The following is a 22,850-nucleotide window of genomic DNA, read 5'->3' on the forward strand; positions in this document are numbered from 1 at the left end:
AAGTATGGGGGCTGGGGACCATGCCCCTGCTTTGCCTTTCTATTCTGTGTTTGTGGACATGTTGAACATGTGGTTTATGTCAATGGTGGAAAAAGTGAGGTGTGGGCGGGGGTTGGGTGTCATTGGCTGTGATACTTATTATTTCAGACCAATGTTGGTATTAAACTTTTGTTATTGAACATAACCTTGTTGCGCATTGTCTCAGATAGCTGAACCATTACACATTGGTGATTCCTGACCATGAAAGGTTGAAATACAACTTAACATCAACGTAAACTTTAACTGGCACCAAGGTGATGGGCACCATTGATATCTGAGCTACACACACACATCAGTGTGTCATCGTTGTCACTCACATCAGCGCTCTTTCAGGCAAATCTTTCCAATTTCAGCTCCTCATGTAAGAGTGGGATTTAACAAATGCCAGCCATTCTGCTGGCATTCGTTCCAGTTAGTTCCACTTTTTGTGAGCGATTTTTTGAACGAGCGGTATTGTGGGCAAGATATGTGCGAGGTGGTGAAATTGAAGATGGGTGATCTCCATGGCCGCTAGTTTGGGTAAATATGGTCTTTATGACAAAAAACAGTGGGTGGCTGTTAATATTGAATCTCAGCGTTAATTCCGTGCGGAAAATAATGCTCGGCCATAAGCCTCCAAAAAAAGCCCGTTAGTTTCCATTTTGTGCCAGAATGGGCGATATATGGGTGTTATAAGTCTTTTCAGCGGTAAAATGGGCGTTGAGTGTTAAGCATGCAAAAAAAGTGGAGGTTCTAGCCCATTATCCCTTTTGCAGATTTTTTGTGTCCTCCTCACAACTTGTTTTCCCACCCATCTTTGTATCATCAGCAAACTTGGCTACATTCCACTCGGTCCCTTCATCCAAGTCATTAATATATATTGTAAATAGTTGAGGCCCCTGCACCGATCCCTGCAGCAATCCAGAAGTTACTGTTTGCCAACCGGAAAATTACCCATTTATTCCGACACTCTCTTTTCTGTTAGATAGCCAATCCTCTATCCATGCTAATATATTACCCCCAGCCCCGTGAGCTCTTATCTTGTGCAATAACCTTTTATGTGGCACTTTATCGAATGCCTTCTGGAGATGCAAATACACCACATCCAGTGTTTCCCCTTATCCACCCTGCTCGTTACATCCTCAAAGAACTTCAGCAAATTTGTCAAACGTGATTGCCCTTTCATAAAACCATGTTGACTCTGCTTGATTGTCTATCTCTGGTGTCCCCCAAGCATCTATCCTTGGTCCCCTCCTATTTTTCATCTGCATGTTGCCCTTTGGTAACATCATCTGAAAATACAGCATCAACTTCCATATGTACGCTGATGGCATCCAGCTCTACCTCAATACCATTTCTCTTGACCCCTCCACAGTCTCGAAATTGTCAGACTTCTTGTCCGACATCCAGTTCTGGATGAGCAGAAATTTTCTCCAATTGAATATTGGGAAGATCGAAGCCATTGTTTTCGGTCCCCATTCCCTAGCCACTGACTCCATCCCTCTCCCCAACTTCCGTCTGAGGCTGAACCAGACTGTTCGTAACCTTGCTGTCGTATTTGACCATGAAATTAGCTTTCGACCACATATCCGCAGCATAACTAAGACCGCATATTTCCACCTCTGTAACATCGCCCATCTCTGCCGTTGCCTCAGCTCATCCATTCCTTTGTTACCTCTAGATGACTATTCCAACGCACTCCTGGCTGGCCTTCCACATTCTACCCTACATAAACTAGAGGTGATCCCAAACTCGGTTGCCCATGTCTTAACTTGCACCAAGTCCCGTTCACCCATCACCCCTGTGCTCGCTGACCTACATTGATTACAGTTAAGTAACGCCCCAATTTCAAAATTCTCATCTTTATTTTCAAATCCCTCCATTGTCTTGCCTCCTCCCTATCTCTGTAATCTCCTCCAGCCCCACAACCCCCCCAAGATATCTGCACTCCTCTAATTCTGACCTCTTGAGCATCCCTGATTATAATCTCTCAACCATTGGTGGCTGAGCCTTCTGTTGCCTCGGCCCCAAGCTCTGGAACTCTCTGCCTAAACCTCTCTGCCTCTCTACCTCTCTTTCCTCCTTCAAGATGCTCCTTAAAACCTACCTCTTTGACCAAGCTTTTGGTCACCTGCGCTAATGTCTACTTATGTGGCTCGCTGTCAAATTTGTTTTTTTTATCTCTTAATACTCCTGTGAAGTGCCTTGGGACATTTCACTGCATTAAAGGCGCAATATAAAGGCATTGTTGTTGTTGTTGCTGATGGTCATTATAAATCAGTAATCGTGGTAGGTTTATTCTCCATTTATATACGTCCTTTTTAAGGACGGTTTCTGAACACATACTGGCCAACTTTGTGAACGTGCCGTTTCCATGTTCAGAAAGGGCAAGTATAGGGGGAAGGAAATGTACATTAAATCCTTCACTAAATATCCTCCATTAACACACCCACCTTGTTTACCAGAATGTGTCATGATAAACTCCAGGATCCATGTAGTGGACACAGGAGGAATTTTGCACTGTCCTGCTCCTCCTCCACAGTACCACCTCTTATGATCCTTATCCTTAAATAGATCTGGGATAATTCCTCTGACCTGCAGGAAATAACTCAAGGTCTGGATTACATACAGCCCATAAGCATAGGGTTGCCAACTCTATTTAGGTGCATTCCTGGAGGTTTCATCACTTGTCCTCATGCCTCGAACTGCCCCTGTTGCCATTGGTCTGTCCTCCAGACGTACTCCCTTCCCACAGACAATTGGAAAGGGAACAGACTCTTTGTTACCCAATTGGATTAACCTTGGCTGTCAGTCAAATAGCCCTATGTCGCCCACCCGACCTGTGAGAGAACACCATCAGCCGCAGGCGGGGATAAAAGCAGGAGCATCCCAGGACCCAGTGCGGTGCGCACCCGACCTGTGAGAGAATACCATCAGTTATTCACCGCACGGAGCAGCGTGAACCATTCCAGGAGAGCGACAGCTGCAAGGAGGGCGACTGGATTGACACCACCATAGTCCAGGTTGCCAATTGGAGCGTGGACGAGACCATCGGGGGGGGCTGGGACCCAAGTGAGGTCGAGGTCGAGGAGCGGTGAGGTCGAGGAGCGGCGAGGTCGGGGTCAAGGAGTGGCGAGGTTGGGGTCGAGGAGTGGCGAGGTCGGGGTCGAGGAGTGGCGAGGTCGGGGTCGAGGAGTGGCGAAGTCGAGGAGTGGCGAGGTCGAGGAGCAGTGAGGTCGAGGAGTGGTGAGGTCGGGGTTGAGGAGCGGCGAGGAGTGGGGAGATCGAGGAGCGGCGAGGTCGGGGTCGAGGAGTGGTGAGGTCGGGGAGCGGCGAGGTTGGGGTCGATGAGCGGCGAGGTTGGGGTCGAGGAGTGGCGAGGTCGAGGAGCGGCGAGGTCGGGGTCAAGGAGTGAGGAGGTCGAGGAGCGGCAAGGTCGGGGTCGAGGAGCGGCGAGGTTGGGGTCGAGGAGTGGCGAGGTTGGGGTCGAGGAGTGGCGAGGTTGGGGTCGAGGAGTGGCGAGGTCGAGGAGCGGCGAGGTCGGGGTCAAGGAGTGGGGAGGTCAAGGAGCGGCGAGGTCGAGGAGCGGTGAGGTCGAGGAGCGGCGAGGTCGGGGTCATGGAGTGGGGAGGTCGAGGAGTGGGGAGGTCGAGGAGCGGCGAGGTCGAGGAGCGGTGAGGTCGAGGAGCGGCGAGGTCGGGGTCAAGGAGTGGGGAGGTCGAGGAGCGGCAAGGTCGGGGTCGAGGAGCGGCGAGGTTGGGGTCGAGGAGTGGCGAGGTCGAGGAGTGGCGAGGTCGAGGAGCGGCGAGGTTGGGGCCCAGGAATGGTATGGTCGGGGTCTGGGAGCGAGCTGGAGCCCAGCAGCGTAGGTAGGGACCCAGGAGTGGTGCAGTGTTTAACAACAGTGGGGTCAGGGCCCAGGGAAGGTGCAGCACAGGCCAGCAGCGAGGCCGTGAGGCCCACACTGAGACCTGTGAATTCCAAGGACAGTAGGAGTATGTGTGCATACTTGACCTGAGCAGCGGAGCTTGATCTCCAGTCGTCTTGGTTAACCCTTGCCACTGGAACAAGACCTTGCTCTGTGAAGCCCATGTGGTGGCTGGTGTGCAACAGCCACCCCACTTTAAAATAATTCACACACGGGCATCTTCCAATCTTCAAGATGTAGTTCTGGACCTGGAATGTCAGGTCCCTCATGGAAACACCTGTGAACTCATCTTTTTTGGATGGGGGTCATCCTTGACACAAGGGATTGCATAATACTATACTATTCCATACTTATGTCAATTTCCAATATTTTTATAACTAACCAATGAAAGTGTTCAAAGAAAATGAAAAATACACAATTTTGTTTTATGCCCCAATGATATTTCTTCCAGGTTGCTCGCAGCAGAAACTTCAATTCCTGGAGCACTCAGGCCAATCCTGAAGGGTTGGCAACCCTACATAAGGAGTACAAATGACAGTAGCTGCTAATTTCTGCTTCTTTGCTTTATTTCAATATTATCTCATTGAACATGGCAATGTCATGTATGTTATACACCGTCAATCGTTCTTCCTGTGCTAAGCCACTAATCCCTTGCAATATAAGCCTCATGGCAAGGCCGTTCTCAAAATAGCATTGGTATCTCTTTATAGTCTCTGTCATGTTTGTAACTACAATGTAACACCACTGTATTACTGTATACACTCAACACAGATGCACACCTTGACCACAGGGGGTGAACTTGTAGGAGACACTCCTTACCTGATCACTCAAGTATTTAAAGGGAGGTCCCATGCAGGGTCATCACTTCAGGAGTGCTGAATAAAGAGTTAAGGTCACTGTGTGGCCTTGTCCCTGGAATGTGCCTCATGTGGTTTCATGCTGTTGAGTAAGGACTTTACATTGGCGACGAGAAACTGGAATTCACGACCCACGAGAATGGCCACCGGTAGCACAGATAAATGGTACTGTGTTGGGGAAGACTGGGACAATTTTGTTGAGAGGCTTCAGCACAGCTTTGTCACGAAAGACTGGCTGGGGGATGCAGCGGCCGACAAGCATCGGGCTCATCTTTTGACCAGCTGCGGGCCAAAGACTTATGTGCTCATGAAGGACTTACTGGCACCCGAAAAGCAGTCGGACAAAACCTTTGAAGAGCTTAACAAGTTGATTGGGGAGGACCTCAAGCCAGCGAACAGCATACACGTGGCTCAACACAGATTCTACACCCACCGACGTCATGAAGGACAGAGCATACCGGACTTTGTAGCGGACCTCAGGCGCTTGGCCAGCCTCTGTAAGTTCACAGATGCCTGCAGGGGGAGATGCTAAGGGACTTCTTTATCGAGGGTATCAGTCATGCGGGGATTTTTCACAAGTTAATTGAGACCAAAGACTTGATCTTGGAAGCGGCGCCGTTGTTGGCTCAGACTTTCATGGCGGGGGAGGAAGAGATGAAAATTATTTACGCGCACAATTCTGCCTCCAATGCGACGATGGATCATGGAGTTAACGTCCTCAATGCTACTCAGAGCTCTGCGGGCAGGCAGGGGCAGTCCAATATTCATCAGGCAGTAATAGACCCCAGAGTAGGACCTCAACAGAGACAATGGCAGTTCACACCATCACAGTGGAAATGCGGCCTGGGATGGGGCCATTGACACCTACTAATAGGGTACTTAAGAGCAGTCAGAGGGGCAGTCAGCACGGAATTCCTGGCCACAGCCCTTTTGTCCCCAACAATGGAAACTTTAACTCGTGCTGGAGGTGTGGGGGAAAACACTCAGCCAGATCTTGCAGATTCCAACAGTTTGTCTGCAGAAACTGTAACCTCGGTGGCCATTTAGCTCGTATGTGCAGAAAGCCTGCAACCAGACTGCTATATGAGGCAGATGGACCAGAAGAGGGTTCTGTGAGGCAGGATGACTTTTGGGGCAAATCGATGGACGCTGAGGTTCAGCAGGTCCATGTGGCGAATATTCACAGTTCATATACCAAAACGCCACCAATGATAATGAGGGATTTATTGAACGGTATCCCAGTACGAATGGAGCTGGACACGGGGGCCAGCCAGTCACTCATGGGCGTTCAACAATTCAAGAAGCTATGGCCACACAAAGCCAGTAGACCCAAATTAGAACGTATCGAGACACAATTACGGACTTGCACCAAAGAAATCATTCTGGTGCTAGGCAGTGCAATGTTGGCTGTCACGCACGATGGCTTAGTGAACCGGCTGCCGCTCTGGATTGTCCCGGGCAATGGTCCCGCACTGTTGGGGAGGAGCTGGTTAGCCGAGATGAACTGGAAATGTGGGGATGCAATGTCCTCGGTGGAGCGAAGTTCGTGCTCACAAGTCCTACAACAATTCGAGTCACTTTTCCAACCGGGCGTCGGGACTTTCAAAGGCACTAAAGTAGTGAGACACATCACCCCGGACGCCAGGCCAGTGCACCTCAAAGCCAGAGCGGTGCCGTATGTGATGTGGGAGAAAATCGAGAGCAAATTGGACCGGCTATTGCGAGAGGGCATCATCTCGCCTGTTGAATTTAATGACTGGGCGAGCCCCATCGTCCCCATTCTTAAAGCGGATGGCTCTGTCAGGATCTGTGGTGACTACAAGGCCACCATTAATCAGGTGTCCTTACAAGACCAATACCCGCTCCCAAGAGCGGAGGACCTCTTCGCCACGCTGGCAGGTGGCAAGCTGTTCACCAAGTTAGACCTCACTTCAGCCTATATGACACAGGAACTGGCCGACAAATCTAAACTACTGACCACCATCACCACGCACAAGAGACTGTTTGCGTATAACAGGTGCCTGTTTGGCATTCGATCAGCGGCCGCGATTTTTCAACACAACATGGAAAGCCTACTTAAATCCATCCCTGGAACGATCGTATTCCAGGATGACAACCTTATCACGGGTCGAGACACCGAGGGACACCTCCACAACCTGGAGGTGCTACACCGACTGGACTGTGTAGGCCTGCGACTCAAGAAGTCTAAATGCATGTTCTTAGCTCCCGAGGTTGAGTTTCTGGGCAGGAGGGTTGCTGCAGATGGGATTCGTCCCACCGAATCCAAAACAGAGGCGATTCAACGAGCACCCAGGCTCTGCAACACATCGGGGTTGTGTTCATTCTTGGGACTGTTGAACTATTTCGGAAAATTTCTGACGAACTTGAGCACATTATTGAGCTACACGTGCTCCTGCGTAAGGGTTGCGATTGGTTTTGGGGGGGTCTATCAGGAACGGGCTTTTGATCGGGCGCGAAACCTACTGTGTACAAACAAGCTGTTGACCCTGTACGACCCCTGTAAAAGTTTAGTTCTGACATGTGATGCATCGTCCTATGGGGTTGAGTGCGTGTTGCAGCGGGGTAATGCTGTGGGTCAGCTACAACCTGTGGCTTATGCCTCCAGGTCGCGCTCTCAAGCAGCAAGGGGCTATGGGATGGTTGAGAAGGAAGCGCTCGCATGTGTCTATGGTGCAAAGAAAATGCATCAGTACTTCTTTGGTAGGAAGTTTGAATTAGAGACGGACCATAAGCCGCTCACATCCCTGTTGTCAGACAGCAAGGCTGTCAATGCCAATGCATCAGCTCGCATACAGCGATGGGCTCTCACGCTAGCGGCCTATGACTACTCCATCCGGCACCGGCCCGGCACTGAAAATTGCACTGACGCGCTCAGCAGGCTCCCACTGGCCACCACCGAGGGGGCAGCTGAGCAAAGCGCTGAGATGGTCATGGCTGTCGATGCCTTTGACAGTGCAGGCTCCCCTATCACAGCCGGCCAGATCAAATTCTGGACAAACAGGGATCCCCTCCTATCCCTGATTAAGAAATATGTCCTGACTGGGGATTGGGCGCCCGCACACGAAGCATGCCCTGAGGAGGTCAGACCATTCCACAGACGGATGGATGAGCTCTCCATCCAAGTTGCCTGCCTACTATGGGGCAGCCAAGTAGTCATGCCCCAGAAGGGTAGGGAGGCGTTCATCAGGGAATTCCACAGCGAGCACCCAGGCATTGTGATGATGAAGGCCATTGCCCGGTCACACGTTTGGTGGCCCGGAATTGACTTAGACCTGGAACACTGTGTTCGCAGGTGCACGACATGTGCCCATCTGGGCAATGCCCCCAGAGAGGACCCGCTCAGCCCATGGTCCTGGCCCACCAAGCCATGGTCACGCATTCACGTTGACTACACGGGTCCGTTCATGGGGAAGATGTTCCTTATTGTTGTAGATGCGTACTTGAAATGGATCGAGTGCATCATCCTGAATTCATGCACGTCATCCACCACCGTGGAAAGCCTATATGCGATCTTTGCTACCCATGGCTTGCCGGACATCCTGGTTAGTGATAATGGCCCGTGTTTCACGAGCTATTAATTCCGGGAGTTTATGTCGGGCAATGGCATCAACCACGTCAGGACTGCGCCGTTCAAGCCGGCCTCCAATGGCCAGGCGGAACGTGCAGTCCAAATCGTTAAGCAAGGGATGCTCAGGATTCAAGGACTCTCTCTACAATGCCGCCTATCGCGCCTCCTGCTGACCTATAGGTCCCGCTCGCACTCGCTCATGGGGGTCCCGCCCGCAGAGCTACTCATGAAACGGACACTCAAAACTCGGTTGTCCCTCATCTACCCAGTCCTGACCGACATAGTTGAGGGCAAGCGTAAGGCACAAAACACGTACCATGACCGTAATTCGAGGGGGAGATGTATAGAAATAAATGATTCCGTATTCGTCCTCAATCATGCCATGGGGCCCAAATGGCTCGAGGGTACCGTAATTGACAAAGAAGGGAATAGGGTCATTGTGGTAAAACTCAACAATGGCCAGATATGCCGTAAGCATCTGGACCAAGTAAAAAAAAGGTTCAGCAATAACACGGAGGAACCTGAAGAAGACCATGAGATGGAGCTCACACTACCGCCAGTGAACGTGCAACAAAAGCAATCAGAGGAATGCACAGTCCCTGAGGTCAGCCCGGATAGGCCGGAATCACCACAGGTGACAGACACTCACGTCAGTGTCCAACAACCAGAGCCCCAACTGCGGCGCTCCACGAGGGAGCACAGACCACCTGAAAGACTAAACCTATGATCCCAATAAGACTTTGGGGGGGGAAGGTGATGTCATGTTTGTAACTACAATGTAACACCACTGTATTACTGTATACACTCAACACAGATGCACACCTTGACCACAGGGGATGAACTTGTAGGAGACACTCCTTACCTGATCATTCAGGTATTTAAAGGGAGGTCCCACGCAGGGTCATCACTTCTGGAGTGCTGAATAAAGAGTTAAGGTCACAGAGTGGCCTTGTCTCTGGAATGTGCCTCGTGTGGTTTCATGCTGTAGAGTAAGGACTTTACAGTCTCTACATCCGCCTAGTTCAAGACTGACAACTCCATGCCAAATAATCCCGACACAGCTCCTACTATCGCTGCTGTATCCCTCTTCAACTGGTCTGATCTAACCACCCCCGCCCCCATCTTCCTTGGCCCATTAAGGGTTCCATAACCTCGCAACATATTAGGGTTTTTAAATTACAGAAGTAATCCAAGAAAATGGTTTCCTTTACTGCTCCGTCTTAATCTCCAACTGCCCCTGGGGGGCCTCATGGATCTTTCACCACGGCAAAACTCTTCTGTAAGTAGCCCCCCCCCACCTCTATGCATTGGGTCCAGGAAGTTTTGCAGTAAGGCGTCCAGAGCGCTGCTGTTGTCGGGGGATAGACAATGGAGACGTCATATGTGGCTCCACGAAAGAAGCTCAGGGTATGGAAGACCCGGCTTCTGAGTCAGAACGCAGTTCTACCTCCCCATCCACAGGTGCTGTTGGTCTGGATGATATGACACTGCGGGCTGCAGTGCCAAAAGCCGGGACCATCAATTGACGCAGGGCATTGACAGCCTCAATGTTTTCCCGGATCGCAGAAATCTGCAACATGGCCGCAGATTGTGTTGTAGATTGTGCAGTGATGTTGCCGGAAATGCCACCCAGGGCCTGGAGGAGCTCGTGACCCAGTTCGACGCTCTCCCTTGACAGTCCCACAATGTCCAGGTTCGTGTCTGCCTGTCTCTCAGCAGACCGCCTTTACCGACTCAATCTCCGTAGAGACGGCACACGTGGTTCTACCCTGGGAGTGCGTTGCTGCACATCACTTAGTCCCGCTGCTTCGTAGGCGAGGAACCCTTGAAATGTGGATTTCTCTGAGGAAGTTGTGGCCGCAGCTAAAATAGGTGCTGATTTGTCCAACCTCTCCATCCCCTTCTCCCCCTCCACCCCCAACTCCTCCTCCACCTCCCCGTCCACCCCCACTGACACTGACAACAACCCCCGCACAACAGCTGTTTCCCCCAATGGGTCCTCTAGGCGATCTCATCTTCCTCTTCCTCTTCAGCATCCTCTTCGACCCAAGTATGATGGGATGAGGTGGAGGTGGAGGCTTCCATTTGAGGATGTGGCGCATGCGACTCCTCATCTGGAAATAGAAAATAACAGACAAGTGGTTAGCAGCAGGGGTGGGGGCAGGGTGATATGAGTACGGTCACATAATGCAGGCTTATTTGAAGGACCACCACTACTGCATTATATGTCGACAAGAGACACAACATGAGATTATCTGAACCCGAGTTCACAGACACTACATGACATTACATGACCCCAACCCATCCCGGGGATTTTGCAGGTCTTACCATTAGTTGCAGTAATGGGATCAGCACCCGCATGGGTAGTTGATCTCTTGTGTGCACCAACCAGGGCTGCCACGCGTTCCTCTATGTCTGTCAGCATCAAAGTGTTGCGAGGATCACCATCTGTCCGTCGCAGCTCACTCCGATTGTGAGCCAGTTTTTTCTGCAAAAATGACAACAGCAATGGTTAACCGAATTGCCCTTCTCATCTTGTGGCACACACAGATAGCCTTCAAAGCACTTATAACATACTGTGTGCATTTAATACTGTCTTCTGTTTAATGTTCCAATAAGCTGCACGAGATTCATGAGGAAGACATCGAAGTACAGAAACATCATTTAAAATTTCAGAAAGTCATCTTAATAATGTGCAGAGATCATTCATGGCAAATAAGGTGCAACACTAAGCCTACCTACAGCAACATGTGTCAGATTTACAATTTAAGTAATCAAGGAGTGCATGAATAAAAATATTACTTACTCTCGCAGACGCGCAAAAGTCATTTCCATCTCTTCCTGCATTACTGGGAGCCTTGGTGGATGTCGTCTGCTGAGGACACCTCCTCGGCAATAGCAGTCCATATCCTTTTTGCCACTACTGGGAGAGGGCGGTGGGGGGGTGGGGGCGGGCAGGGTTTAGCTCGACCACGCCTAGTAATTTGCCCCCATCTGCTATCCACAGCTTCCACAAGTGCCTCTTGGGCATCCAAGCTAAATTTTCTGGACCTCTGCCTTGCTAGCTCAGTTGCTGCATCTTCTCACGTCTCACTTCTCACTTCAAACTTCTCTCAAAAATGGATGACAGAGCTGGGTGCACTCTGACCCTGACCAGAATCGCGGGAGGAAAACAAATCGGGAAAGAAAAATTGCGGCAAAAACCCGAATCGTGCAAGACTGAAAATACCGCTACTGCTACCACTAGTCGACGTTTGACCAAACTACCGGCCTTCAGTCATAGTGGTATTTCGGCGGTAAAAAAAAACTCGATCCGTAAATACTGCCGAAATAACGCCAAAAAACCGGTGGTAGCGGTTTTTGATGAAATTCTAGCCCATATGAAGTTAAGGGTAAAGTCACAGAGGTGGATTGTTTCAACAAATATGATTCCAATAAATAATTTGCTAATCAGCTTCATAAATTTCCACGGTAACCTAAGCTGGTTTATTTTAGATAGATATATGCAATGTATTCTGCATAGACAATCTTCCATTTTCAATGTAATATGATGAGGGGATGAAAGGTCGGACATGGACACGGAGGAGGAGGTGGAGGCTGTAAAGTTCCTGGACCTTAGGATATGATGAATATGTCCAATGGTGCAACTTCCATCACAGCCTCTTCCGTGACGCAGCAATTCGTTACAATCGAAGATCTTGTCTCCAGTGTACATTACAAGGTGTTTGAACGGTTTTATTTTACTGATCCTTGGTGGAAAGTGACTGCAAAGATCAAATATCACCAGAAGAAATGGTATTTACATTGGTATCCAGCTTACGCTCTCAGGACTCATCTGGGCAATGAAACAAAGGCAATTTTCAGCCTTTTCCTAAAAGCATGTCGTGTCGACGGGCAATACAGAAAATTATTTGTCTCTTTGCCTGAGAATAGTAACCTTGAGTTTTCAAACTTATTCAAGACTTTACAACAGATTGCAGATGAGAAGAAGGATATGACAGAAGACAATTTTGCAACAAACATTATTACAGGCATAAGGAGTTCAGATAAGCATAGGTGTCTTTCTTGGATTATAGATTTTGCTTCTTGCAAGTTTGTACATGATCATCTGGGATCAGTAGCAGAAAATATCTTTAATCATCAGCTGGAAGAGTAAAATAAGTTGCTGTAATTTATTCCATTAAATCTTAATGGAAGTAAAACTCAGGTGTGACAATAGAAAGAAATATGGATCTTTTGGCTATTTTTAGAAAAGTTGTACAGGTACAGAAACTTAATGGCATTAAACTGCAGGAAGTTGAAGAATGATAAAGTAAATATTTGCATATAATTGCAGGACTTTGAGAAGCTTGGTGAAGGCTAAATGAATGCTTGGGTAATGAAGCATTTTGAAAACCAATATTCTACATTCATTAAACAGTCTCTCAGCAGGTCAGGCAGCATCTGTGGTGAGAGTCCACACTGCAATATGTGTGCACACTAGGTCCATGCAGCAGAGCTGGTCTCCAGTCGTCTTGGTTAATCCTTGCTCTGTCAAGCCCGTGTGGTGGATGGTGTGCAACAGCCACCACATGTTAAAAAAAAATTCACGCACAGGCATCTTCCACCCTTCAATATGTAGTTTGGGACCTGGAATATTAGGTCCTTCATTGAAACATCTGTGAACTCATCCCTTTTTGGCGTGGAAGCAAGTCATCCTCGATACGAGGGACCGCCTAAGAGAAGAATATGATTGTAGTGTGGGTAGTAGTAGATTTCACAGATGAATCATGCAGGTGTCACAATTGATGATGCAGTTCAGGTCTTCAATTAATGACTTCAATGGTTACATTGACATGGACTAATTTTATTACTGTATTTTTGTATAAATATATATTTTATGACTTTTAATTATGGCAGCAGAATGGTAGAATTACTGAAATGGACATCATTCATTGCTGAGTTATTAACTGCTGAATGTATATCAGTTGGGTCAGCAAGCTTCATTTCAGCTTTTTGCACCCCGCAAAATAAAGTGCTGCTTTGATAAGGTGAACCAATAACTATTAAAGTACAGCAAATCATGCTCTCTCATATTCTCTATACTGAAAGGAAACCACTATACACCATATATCAATGGTAATGGGAAATTATCCACATGTGTAACAAATTTATTATTTGCATTCTGTGGCTATACGTAGTTGATCTATGTATCTTCATTAAGTGCCAGTTTGGACATTTCTATCCGTTGTGGTTTGCCCTTAGTCAAGTTTGGTCTTCACTTGTTCAAAAATTTGCATGACTCTCACTGCTGGGACACAGCCTTCTCTTATAATGGTGATTCCTTATGAAGAAAGTAAATAATTTCTTTTAGAAATAGATTAATCGTAGCCAAAGCTCTTCACAATTACTACTGAAGTGGTCTTTAGAAAGCATTAATAACAGTGAATTATTGAAAAACGTCATATTAAAACTAACTTATTTTTAAAAATTCATACATTTATAAATCTTGGGGGCTAGGCTAATACCAATTATTGGATAAAATCAGTTTACAATTGTACTTCTTTTATGAACCTCACAGGCTTCTGGCTGACCTGCACACGTGTAACTAATATATTCATCAATGTTGCAAATACTATAACAATTAGTTAGCACGAAATGAGACTGCTATGTGTGCACTCAGTCCAACTGCAACCCCATCTCCTACTTCAACTACCACTTTGTTAACATATTTTGAAAGAAATACACATACATATATATAAACCTTAGGTGCTAAACCAATGTAAAAGTTATTGGATAAAATCAGTTTAACCAAATGCATATATCATTAATATATTTGAACAGAATGCTGTAATACCTTCATCAATCTTGGTACAGTTGATGACAGTGGAAGCAACCAATTCATTGGAGGTTCCATCACATAAAACACCATCAATCTTGTGCCCAAGGCGCCTGTTGACAAACATGATAACACACACATTGAAAAAGGCATGTACTAAAAGGTAAAAGAACAATTAGTTCAATTATAATATTTGATTACATACGAGATAACCATGTCATGGTGGATGCTATCAGACTCTCCGCTAGGGTTCGCTGAAGTGATGGCTAGTGGCCCAGTCATATTCACAAGATGGGCTGTCACAGTGTGGTCAGGAACACGGATCATGATGCTGTCCTTTGTACCGACACGATCATAGGCAGCACCGACACCTTTAATAAAGGAGACAATCTGATTGCCAAAATTTCCTTCGAGTCTAATCTCATTCAAATTCACAGTGGAAGACACAAAAACCATGCCAAAATTTGCAGGCTACAGGAATGTGGGAAGGGAGGACCTTGAGACAATCACTATCACTTGGGGGGTAGTGCTGGACAGGCTAATGGGACTCAAGGTAGACAAGTCCCCTGGTCCTGATGAAATGCATCCCAGGGTATTAAAAGAGATGGCGGAAGTTATAGCAGATGCGTTCACTATAATCTACCAAAATTCTCTGGACTCTGGGGAGGTACCAGCGGATTGGAGAGTAGCTAATGTAATGCCTCTGTTTAAAAAAGGGGGCAGGCAAAAGGCAGGTAACTCTAGGCCGGTTAGTTTAACATCTGTAGTGGGGAAAATGCTTGAAACTATCATTAAGGAAGAAATAGCGGGACATCTAGATAGGAATAGTGCAATCAAGCAGATGCAGCATGGATTCATGAAGGGGAAATCATGTTTAACTAATTTACTGGAATTCTTTGAGGATATAACGAGCATGGTGGATAGAGGTGTACCGATGGATGTGGTGTATTTAGATTTCCAAAAGGCATTCGATAAGGTGCCACACAAAAGGTTACTGCAGAAGATAAAGGTACGCGGAGTCAGAGGAAATGTATTAGCATGGATAGAGAATTGGCTGGCGAACAGAAAACAGAGAGTCGGGATAAATGGGTTCTTTTCCGGTTGGAAATCAGTGGTTAGTGGTGTGCCACAGGGATCAGTGCTGGGACCACAACTGTTTACAATATACATAGATGACCTAGAAGAGGGGACAGAGTGTAATGCAACAAAATTTGCAGATGACACTAAGATTAGTGGGAAAGCGGGTTGTGTAGAGAACTCAGAGAGGCTGCAAGGAGATTTGGATAGGTTAAGCGAATGGGCTAAGGTTTGGCAGATGGAATACAATGTTGGAAAATGTGAGGTCATCCACCTTGGGAAAAAAAACAGTAAAAGGGAATATTATTTGAATGGGGAGAAATTACAACATGCTGTGGTGCAGAGGGACCTGGGGAAAGGTTAGTTTGCAGGTGCAGCTGGTAATCAGGAAGGCAAATGGAATGTTGGCCTTTATTGTGAGAGGGATGGAGTACAAAAGCAGGGAGGTCCTGTACAGGGTATTGGTGAGGCCGCACCTGGAGTACTGCGTGCAGTTTTGGTCAACTTACTTAAGGAAGGATATACTAGCTTTGGAAGGGGTACAGAGATGATTCACTAGGCTGATTCCAGAAATGAGGGGGTTACCTTATGATGATAGATTGAGTAGACTGGGTCTTTACTCCTTGGAGTTCAGAAGGATGAGGGGTGATCTTATAGAAACATTTAAAATCATGAAAGGGATAGACAAGATAGAGGCAGAGAGGTTGTTTCCATTGGTAGGGGAGACTAGAACTAGGGGGCACAGCCTCAAAATACGGAGGAGCCAATTTAAAACCGAGTTGAGAAAGAATTTCTTCTCCCAGAGGGTTGTGAATCTGTGGAATTCTCTGCCGAAGGAAGCAGTTGAGGCTAGCTCATTGAATGTATTCAAGTCAAAGATAGATAGATTTTTAACCAATAAGGGAATTAAGGGTTACGGGGAGAGGGCGGGTAAGTGGAGCTGAGTCCACGACCAGATCAGCCATGATCTTATTGAATGGCGGAGCAGGCTCGAGGGGCTAGATGGCCTACTCCTATTCCTAATTCTTATGTTCTTATGTTCTTATGTTCTTATGATTAGCTGATACAACTGACAGTTTGAATAGGGATCAATAGCTGCTTCAATGTATATGAATCACAATGTATACCTAGTCTCCTCAGCCATTCTCCTTTCTTCACAATACAGCTGATCCCTCCAGGGTAGACATGGTTCATGAACTCCCAGAGCAAGGGGCTGAATGGAGGATTCACCGCAGAAAGCTGGTCCAGATTGGAGATACAGATACAGATAGGCTTCTCTGCAGGACGATCCTGGTAAAGCATGGACAGCAATCATCCGTTAAAAGACTGAAACGTGCACTTTATGGCAAATGACATTACTGGGTAAGAATAAAAAGCTGCAAGAGTCATGTCTGTATGTACAGTATTTAAGTCTCACTGATTTTGACATCCTTACCTTTATGCTGTAGATCCTTTCAACAGCCTCTGGGTGTTTACAGGATGCTGCCAGGGCATACACAGTATCAGTTGGGATCCCACATACATGGCCAGAATCCAAGATCTTTGCAATAGTTCGTAGACCACTAGTCTGATGTGAAGATGTAATGGGACAAGGTGAAGAGGTTTGGTCTTTCTTTCTGTTTTTTTCTGCCTGTGATTTATGAATAAAAAGTTTAAGGTATTTCAGGAAAATATTTGGTTTTTAATTGATGTATTATAATGAAAATTAATCCTTTAGGTTTTTCTAAAATGAATCATCAACACACAAGGTCTAGATTGTAGATTTCAGAAGTAAAATAAAAAGTATGCTGCAGAACAACGTAGATTATAGTCAAGGGGGCCGAAGTACCCATGTTGTGCTCCTCCCATAAGCGCCTCCGGCGGGGGGGGGGGCGGGGAGGTGCTATCGGCTCCCATGAAATTGTGCGGGAGTTAGCAGAGGCACGAATCCAGTAATGGTGCACCCTCGCTGGTAGCGCCCCAGCCGCTGTGCCTCCGGCAATGGCATCATCGCTGTGCAGGGTGACCCCTTTACTCTCCGTGGGTAGATCGGGCTTAACAGAGTGGACTGCAACCAGGAGTGAGGTTCCAGTTCACACCCGAAGTTACCCGCCTTGCTCCCGACCCGGTATGAAAAATCATGGCCCCAGTGCGCAATACATCATCCGCATGCCCAATACGAGACTCTTAAAACAAGCACTCTAATCGGAGCTCCGACATGGCAAACGAGCCCCAGGTGGGAAGAGGAAACGCTTCAAGGACATCCTCAAGTCCTCCTTGAAAAAGTGCAACATCTCCACTGACACCTGGGAATCTCTGGCCCAAGACCGCTCAAAGTGGAAGAGAATAATCCGGGAAGGCGCCGAACACCTCGAGTTTCTTCGCCGGGAGCAAGCGGAGACCAAGCGCAAACAGCGCACGACAACCCAAGCACTCCAACCAACCGTCCCTTCAACCAACATCCCTTGAACCATCGTCTGCGCAACCTGTGACAGAGACTGTAGTTCCCGCATCAGACTCATCAGTCACCTGATAATTCATTTTTAGTGTGGAAGCAAGTCATCCTTGACTCCGAGGGATTGCCTAAGAAGAAGAAAATTGGAAAACAATTAATATTGGAAGTCAATAGATATATAGCATTTACCTTGAAGAGCGGGTCACCCAGAGGAATTAGTTGTTTCCCAAACATATAGTTGACAAAAGAGGCAACTGCTCCATAAACACAGACAAGACTGAACAAAGCCAACATCACACCTGTGGGGTCAACAGTGGAGAGAAATAGACCTTAGTGCTCACATGGCTATAAAATAAACATGTTTTGGAAATTAAAAATAACGAACTTTTGATTTACCTTCCAAAGGAAGAGGCAGTCGCTCTAGGGTGAAGAGAAGAAAGCAGATGATTATCACTTCCATGATGACTGTGGCTATGACCAACACTATATTAATGTAAATGGCTGTGAGAGAGAGCACACAAAATGTTAATTCTTCATAGATGGCACGTATTGAAGTATACAAACTGAGCAGAATTACAACTAAAACACTCACCTAAAATAACTAGAAACATGTTGACTATAAGGAAAGCTATGGCTCCTGCAGTGAATCCGCCATCAGAATTGGGATCAATATTTAACAAATGACCTGTATAAAAGTACACATTTATGAAACTCATGACAAACAGTTAGGAGTAGAAGTGTATATAGGTTGAACCTCTCTTATCCGGTACCATTGGGTCCTGAACTGTTCCGGATAAGGGATTTTTCCGGACGAGGGGTGGTCATGTTAAATTGGATGGTACAGGTACTGAGCAAGGGGATATCGGGGTTGGCTGGCTTGAGGCTGGGAGTACGGCAGAGGGATCATGGGGGTACGGGGGGGAGGGGGGGAGGGGAGAGATCGCGGGGTCAGGCCAGCGATTGCAGGAGTCGGAAGCGAGGAAGGACTTCAATTTGTTCAATTTGTTCCTGTCGGAGTTCTACGCATACGCCACCTGGTGGCCAGGAATGGTTCTGGACGAGGGGCGGTTCTGGATCAAAGAGTTCTGCATAAGAGAGGCTCAACCTGTAATACAATTGTCAATACAAAGACTAATTTGAAACAAGAAATTATGGCTGGGAATTTCCAACGAAAGTTTGGTGGCAAGGAATGCTCCATTAAAATTTACGGCTTACTCTGAATTGATTGAGAGTTGGATGTGCATTTGTGTGAGATTTTAATTCGCATGTAACAACTTCCTCTCTTTGCTATTTTAACAAAGGTGTTAACCTATGTTAACATGAGCTGATGCCACTTTTAAAATAGTGAAGAGAAACATAAGATATAAATTGTTAAGCATTCATAAAATTTCCAGAATGAAGAAAGAAGTGCTCATTCAGATAGCTGTGTAGCGGAATGGTAGTACAATACCAAAGCACCTTCCTTCTTGTACTTGAATCTTGAATACATAAAGCTAGACCAGGAATCCAAGGATCAGCACACAGGGAATAGTGACACAATCTTAAAACTTTGTCCATGTATACTTAATATGTTATCTTATTATATCATAATTGAAAAAAATAAAATCTGTTTTCCAAATCCGAATAATATGCAGTAACATATTTTATAGTTGTGTAGCATTGTATTGTTCTGTTGTATGAGTTTTTATATAAGTTGAAAGTATGGCATGTAAAAGTAAATAATAGACAAATCTATTACTTTGGGGCTAGTATAATAACAAGTGTAAATTTAAGTCCCAGATGAATGGGGAGCGCATACATGCCTATAGTTCATTCCCTTGACTGTCTATTATTTTAATATTAATATAAAATTGCCATTTTTCAATGGGTAGATTGACAACATAAATGGGGACACTCCTGGTAACAAAGAATAATATGATTCTTTAATGTAAAAATGTGCAGATTAAAGAAATATAATTTTTAGAAAAGCAATATAAAAAACCTGTATATATACTGAACTACCAGTTACGAAGTGAGATACAAAAATACTTTCATTTGTTGTTCATACATATCATATAAATATATAAATCATTTTTAGAGGATTGCTTGTTCATGGTAATATTGCATTGACAAAATATACCTGCAAATCGAAGCCAGGTCCAAGTCGCCCAGATGGCTGCATAGCAGAAGGGTAATACAGAACCAAAGCGGCGTCCTCCTCGGACTTGAATCCTGGACACATAGAGTTGGATCAGAGTTCCAGGGATCAGTACCCAGGGAATAGTAACATGAGCTTGGACCTGCTCCAAGTTTGCACTCTGGATGGCAGACAGGGCTGCCAGTCCATTGCAGATGTAGAACAGGGCATCTGGAAGCTGCACAGTAGTAAAGGATGGGAGCTCTCCAGCTCTGGTAAACCTTTTTTTCAGGGCAAATAGAACATTCTGAAATGTTTTTGAAGAGAGGGGTTGGGTTCCAATAGGAATCAGTGCCTTTTCTGCTATGGAGTTGATCAGGCTGGCAAATGTTACATAAAGGGATAGGGCTGTATACATAGAGCAAACAGCCCCAAAAAATCTGTAATATGATACACTGTTGATCTGAGGAATGGTGGAGATGGTGAGCAGAACAAAAAAACTGTTATGGATTATTTCAAGTTTGTTTCTATTCAGAGACATCAGACACAAAATCAAAGCCGTGACTAAGAAAAACCAGTCCCCTGTCATCCTGGTTCTGCTGCTATCTAAAATATCAACATTTATGAGGACAGTTACAATGAACTCCTCCCAGGACTTCACAAGCCAGTACATACTATGGACACCGAATTTAGTGGTGAAGTAGACATCACTACGCAAGTAACCATAGTAACTGGCACAAAGCTGTGCGATAGAATTGATGCTGACCCACACAGCTCCCACATAAAATGATTGCATGTACCCAAAGCAGTAAAAAGCAAAGATGAAGGGAGAAATCACACTGCACAAGTTACCAAGGGCCATTGGCTCAGCATATTTGGTGTTCTTCTTCTTCTCTTCGCCAATGCTTTTAGAAGATGATTTGTTAGTTGCTCCTAGAAGCAGCACATTGAATAATGCATTGCCAAACCCGGGAAGGATGTATCTCTGGGTGACTCCCTTTAAAAGCAGAGAAGTGGCTCCATATAGCCCAAAGATAACTATCACTAGTTCAAAGATTCCGGATACTATTAAAGCCCATTGGTTAAAAAGACCTACAGCCTCAAAAATGAGTGTAACTGTTATGGCTCCAAACACAAAAGGCATGATGTAATTAGTTGTAGCTGAACAGAAGGACAAAATAAATGATACACTGATGTAGGCTACTAACCCTGCAACAGCTGATTCACTAATAGGAGGCAGAGCCATGCTTAGACTATTATTTACAACACTGGCGTTTTTTAGATACAGAGTGATGGAAGTGGCATTAAGATGGGAGTTTGCTCCCAGAATAATCCGAGTTGCCCCAAAGCTGCTCCACATGGCTGAGAATGTTATAAAGGCTGTGCCACCAAGATGGTCGTACTTTCTAAAGGACATTAGCCCAGCAACAAGTTGTGTCACTCCACCAATCAATATAAGGTGAACACCTAGAAAACAGACAATGAAAATTCTTTAACAGCATCTTTTTTTTCAAAAAACTTCTTATCATGATACACCATAAACTTTAAACAAAGTCAAAAGGCATTACTTAAAAATGGGTCTCAGGATCAGGAGCCCTTTTAAAAAGAATCTCTCATTCAAAGTCCCCTTCATATTTGTTAATACTGCAATTTTAGTTTTGTTGAGAAGTGTTTTCTGCATTGCAACTACCCTATAGTTTCAGTATAACTCGAGAGTCAGATCCTGAATGACTCCAAAGGGGAGCAGTGTGACAACCGCTGGGGGAGGCAATCTCACAGTGTTTGGATTTGAAAGTGTTTGGAGTATAAATAGTTGGAGTGCATGTGGGAGTATTTACACTGTCTAACTATTACATTTAGCTTGGGTCAGTTTAAAAAGTGTGCAGGAGATCCAAGGAACCTTGGAGCAAGATTGACACTGCTCTGGAGTTATATCCCATTAAGTGTCAAACCAAAGTGATATGAGGCTGCTTTCTCCAGAGTCTCACGTTGCTTATTTCAAGGGTCAGACTTGGCCCTGACAACTTTAGTGTTACTGTGAAGGGAAACTGCTTTGCAGTGATGCTAAAGTATAGTAAACTATAAAAACAACTTTATTTCAATGTCAGGACACTTTTATAGAGAGTCTGACTATAGAAGGCCTTCTAAAAAAGAATATATTTAATGCCCTGAACATTAGTCGATGTGACCTTTTCCATTGTTACTTTATAACACATTCTGTAATCTATGATACTATAGGGGAGCTAATAGTTATTGGGAGTGAATTTCTGTGTAGGTTCTCCTGATCATCCACCATGACTTCAACAGAAGAGCTGTTTTATTTACAAAACAGATAATATTTCATATCAGAGTTATGAAATCCTAGCATCCGAAACCTTTTCCCTGAGTAATATTATTACAACAAAGCATCTCAAAGTTTTTAACATAATTGAAGTTTAGTGACTGTTGTTATCTAAGCAAAATAAAGATGATAGTTTATATTGTCATCCTTATCAGTGAGCAGACCATTAACTATAGCTATAGCACACTGAAATGCTATTACTAACCTGCCAAGATGTTTTCAATTCCATTAGCCAAAATGTTTGTATTGACTTGAGCGAAGTTCTGCAGAGCTACAAGGAAGGCACTGAACACATTGGCTAGGAGCCCCAGGACACCTGGCTCACTATAAAATACAGCAGCAAAACCTTCTGAGCTAGACATTTTCTTTAAATCTAGAATGAATGAATAAAGTTATGTTTGAATTAAACAACATGTGCTTCAAGAACTAAACATTGTTTTTAAATCTAAGATGAATTAATTTATGAATGAAGCACAAAACCTATCAAGAACTTTACATCTCCTTTTGTGACAAAATATATCACACACAAAAATTACCTATGGTTTAACAAAATATAGCATAGCAATAATTGATATGCAGGAACTAGATAAAGTTATTATATAAAGTAACATAAACTTATGCAAAATGACATATAAATGTAGACACAGTACTATATAAGAACACAGATATGGT

At 45.4% G+C, this 22,850-nt stretch overlaps 1 protein-coding gene across 1 annotated transcript; it reads right to left on the minus strand.

Moving 5' to 3' along the window:
• Positions 1-13,632: 13,632 nt before the first annotated feature.
• On the minus strand, positions 13,633-18,332 carry LOC139265162 (threonylcarbamoyl-AMP synthase). Its single transcript, XM_070882081.1, has 8 exons — positions 18,314-18,332; positions 18,118-18,222; positions 17,911-18,020; positions 16,723-16,917; positions 16,415-16,577; positions 14,416-14,581; positions 14,229-14,323; positions 13,633-13,715 (listed from the first exon to the last, which is right to left on the minus strand). The coding sequence occupies exons 1-8, from the start codon at positions 18,330-18,332 to the stop codon at positions 13,633-13,635; spliced, it is 936 nt and encodes a 311-aa protein (XP_070738182.1).
• Between the last annotated feature and the right edge of the window lie 4,518 nt (positions 18,333-22,850).

The sequence above is a fragment of the Pristiophorus japonicus genome, chromosome 6, assembly GCF_044704955.1.
Source record: "Pristiophorus japonicus isolate sPriJap1 chromosome 6, sPriJap1.hap1, whole genome shotgun sequence".
Classification (NCBI taxonomy): Eukaryota; Metazoa; Chordata; class Chondrichthyes; family Pristiophoridae; genus Pristiophorus; species Pristiophorus japonicus.